The sequence below is a fragment of the Mesitornis unicolor genome, unplaced genomic scaffold, assembly GCF_000695765.1.
Source record: "Mesitornis unicolor isolate BGI_N332 unplaced genomic scaffold, ASM69576v1 scaffold9096, whole genome shotgun sequence".
In the NCBI taxonomy this organism is placed as follows: Eukaryota; Metazoa; Chordata; class Aves; order Mesitornithiformes; family Mesitornithidae; genus Mesitornis; species Mesitornis unicolor.
Genome location: NW_010190230.1, coordinates 26,019 through 29,629, shown reverse-complemented (window position 1 = coordinate 29,629; position 3,611 = coordinate 26,019). Strand labels below are relative to the sequence as shown.

General features: G+C 42.3%; 1 protein-coding gene across 1 annotated transcript in view; it reads left to right on the top strand.

The window, feature by feature from the left end:
• The first annotated feature begins 1,039 nt into the window (after nucleotides 1–1,039).
• The window catches only part of LOC104542126 (glycerol-3-phosphate dehydrogenase [NAD(+)], cytoplasmic-like), an 8,611-nt gene continuing 6,039 nt past the window's right edge, over nucleotides 1,040–3,611 (top strand). The window contains exons 1-2 of the mRNA XM_010186339.1: nucleotides 1,040–1,211; nucleotides 3,126–3,266. Coding sequence (XP_010184641.1) covers nucleotides 1,104–1,211; nucleotides 3,126–3,266 — 249 coding nt within the window. The 5' untranslated portion in view covers nucleotides 1,040–1,103. The remainder of the gene's footprint in view (nucleotides 1,212–3,125; nucleotides 3,267–3,611) is intronic.

Here is a 3,611-nt window from a genome sequence, read left to right as displayed (position 1 = left end):
ACCGCTGGCAGCACAGACTTACCTGGACTTCGTCTTGGAAATACCTTTATCAGTTCCAGAAAATAAATCACAGCTAAATCCTGCTCATGCAGGGTGTTACAGGTGGGTCAGAGGACAAGAGCATTGCAACTGCAGCGCCCCTCTGAGTTGTGATAGTAAAAGTGTCAGGACTTGAAGGATTAAAGTAGCATTAAAATAGAAAGAGGGAACGGAGGAGTAAAAATAATCACCCCTCCTCCCCACATAATTGAAAGAGCATTAAGCAATACTTCCAATATTTTCTGCAGGGTTTTTAATTCTCTCTTGCCAAAAAAATAAGTGAATGCTCACAAAGCTGCAGTGGTGGATGGGGAATAAAATTATTGTCTGAACTGAAATTAAAAAATACTCAGCATGACTGAAGAAGAATAAACTGGATGGTTAAAATATTCTCTGGCTGCCACTGTTACAGATCCTGCTAGTGTTAATTAGAACAATAAACAAACAGAAACCATCAGGTTGAAGGTTGGGGTTTTTTTAAGAAAAGAACAGTTTCTGAGGATTTAGCTCTTACATAAAATCCTTATTGCAACTGTTCAGTTATTGGTAGGAAAGTGGGATGCATCTATTTTAGACGTGATGCACAAAGACTGCCACAGCAAGATCGTTCAGCGCTGCTTTGCCACCTGGATTATTTTACATTTGTTGGTCTTCAGAAAAAAAGAATTATCCAAGTACCAAGAGAGATTTTTAATCCCAGATACTTTATTTTTAGTGCTGTTGATGGTACATCACACTCCCGCTCTATAATCTTTGCTATGACTTCAGCTCCCTTATTACAGTTATGTTTTCTGTGGTTCTACTTTCTCTGTTTTTAAACTGAAGGGGTTTTATGGAGGGTGGTGGGTAAAGCTTTCTGATAAATATAGCAAGCACCTGAACAGCTTTATAGCACAGGCCTTTTATGAGTTATGATATTTAAAGTATTTGTGTTTCCAATTCACAACAAAACTACTTGTTCCTATTAGTTATTTCTTTTTTTTTTCTTTTAAAGGGGATCAGCCATAGCAAGAATTGTTGGCAGAAATGTCCAGAAGTCCAACAGATTTGATCCTACTGTCAAGATGTGGGTATTTGAAGAGATCATCAATGGAAGAAAACTCTCAGAAATAATCAACCAGGAACATGAAAACGTTAAATACCTGCCTGGATACAAGATACCCAAAAATGTGGTACGTTGAAAAAAACCTAAATCACTGAAATATTTTAATTTTTTTATAAGGGAGGCAACATCTGGCAAAATTAAAACTAGGAAGTAATTCGCTGCTTCATTCTGGGTTGGCACCCAATTCACTCCAGTACTGACATGGAATAGAACGCGTTTCTGTGCCTTCTGCTTGTCTCGTACGTCACACACAACTTCAAACCCCAACTGTGTCGGGTGCTGGTGACGCACCGTCCTCCTCTCTGGCAGAAATCGGCCTAATTCCAGAAATGGCAGGCAGAGATGTGTCTGCACAGGGCTGAGATTTCTAACCATGGCATCTTCTGGAAAAAAGGGAAAGCTACTGCTCTTGTTCTTCTAAAAAAGAAATCAACAGCACAGCTAACAGCTGTGGCTTACAAGATGAATAATAAGCTATCAGCTCATGGGTGATTTCAGGATAGCAACACACTGCTATAATTAATAATGCTGTAAGTTCCACCAAAATATATGGTACTTAACTTTCATAGACATTTAAAATACCAGCTTATGCATCTCAAATTAATAAACTCAGATAATTCATTGCTGCTGAAGCAAGGTGAGACTTTTTGGCTATTCAAGATTTTGCCAAATGCCACTGTTTTGTGAATGCAAGAAAGTAGTGCTGTGTTTCTGGAGCAGTTGCAGTTGTAAGAGGAAGCTGCACGTGGTGGGTCTCCTTGCATGAGGAGTGGTTATATTTAGTATTCCATTTAATGCTGCGATTGCATATTTGCAGTCCTGTGGTTTGAGCTTGGCATATACTCCTCTGGGTTACAATTGACTCGTCACTGTTATTTTTCCAGCCCTCCAGCAGATCAACAGGCTTGTGATCGACTTGAGATCAGCCTCATCCTGTCCGTAGCAATGGCTGAGGCCTTACCAGCAGAAATCAGCTGGTTGCAGTAAAGCGTGGAGGGACCCTCACATCTTCATCTCTGACTGAGAAAAAAAAAACCAACCAAAACTAAAATCAAAACAAACGTAGTTTTGTCCTTGCATTGCTCTGTGACATTTTGGAGAGACAGGAGCACCGTCTGTACAGCGCTGCCTGCCTCTGCCCTGCTCCTGCTTTGCCGTTTTCCCAGAGGAGCAGCCTTGCTGGCAGCAGTTCTGGTTCTCCTGCTGGGAATCCTGCTGGCACTCAGGCTGTGTGCTCCAGGCCTGCATCCCAGGGCAATGTTTTCTCTGATTGCAAACTGCTTGTGATAGCAGGCTCAAGTTCACCTGCTACTGCCTCTGCAGCCTGGCTTGAGTTGTTCTGAGTAATGCTAGCATTTGAAGAAATGCAGCTTGCTAATTATTAAGCATGTTGCATAGGGTTTTTTAACTATTGGTCAATATTTATTGGTCAAGTTACTATGTATTTAAAACAAAGACACGTACTCCCCAGAAATTGTGATGCCGTTTGATACAGTTTATTCCTGAGTAACTCTCAGCTGGTGACCTATGGAAACTAAAGGGTGCTAAAGGAGGCTCTTTCTCACAACCTCAGTTTGCTCCCGTCTTCCCCAGTGCTACCCCTCATTCCAAAAGAGCCATATGGGGTTGCTCAGTATCTTCAAAAACCACCTGAGGATGCTGAACCAGCAAAGAGGCTTCCCAGGACACTACAAGTTTACAAAGTACATCGTCTTTGCCAGATTAGCCACAGAGGGCTGGGATGGGAGGAAAACTAAAAGCATAACTGAAAAAAAAATCCAAACATAGAAGTTAGGCTTCTTTGGATATTTCGGAAGAGATCTGTAGCTGCTCACATGAATGTCTAGCAGCTACATGACAGTGCCAGTTAAAATTTGCAATGCATTTACAAGTGCATCTGCAATGGCTTCAGCATATTGGTATCTTGCAAGGTGTGAGGATGCCTACCTGGTGCTCATTTTGGTTGTCATTCTTGTCCCAGGTGGCTGTACCAGATGTGGTCGAAGCAACAAAGGCGGCAGACATTTTAGTGTTTGTTTTGCCACATCAATTTGTTGGACGAACCTGTGAGCAGATCGCAGGCCAGTTAAAACCTGGAACCTTTGGGATTTCCCTGATCAAGGTAAGTTTTAGTCTCCACAAGACTTGATCTGTACGGACTGTAAATAACTATCTTCAACTTAAGGGTAGGAGCTCCAGCGCTCAGCTGCTCGCTCTGCATGAATGTGAGCATGAGCATTTCTTTCTGCAAGTGTTAAAACTTAGCAGCCTTCTGCTGCTCACGTGGTAACGGAGTGAAAAGGATGGGGCAACCCAGCCATGCTAGGAGGAACCTTCTTTGCCAGCCATCTTTAGCTTGGATCAGCTCCCACTTGAACCAGCACAGGGGTGAAAAATAGGCAGAGGGAGAGCTGCATAAACCAGTGCTGCTGCCAGAAAAAATACTCAACAGACTACAGCCTCAAGT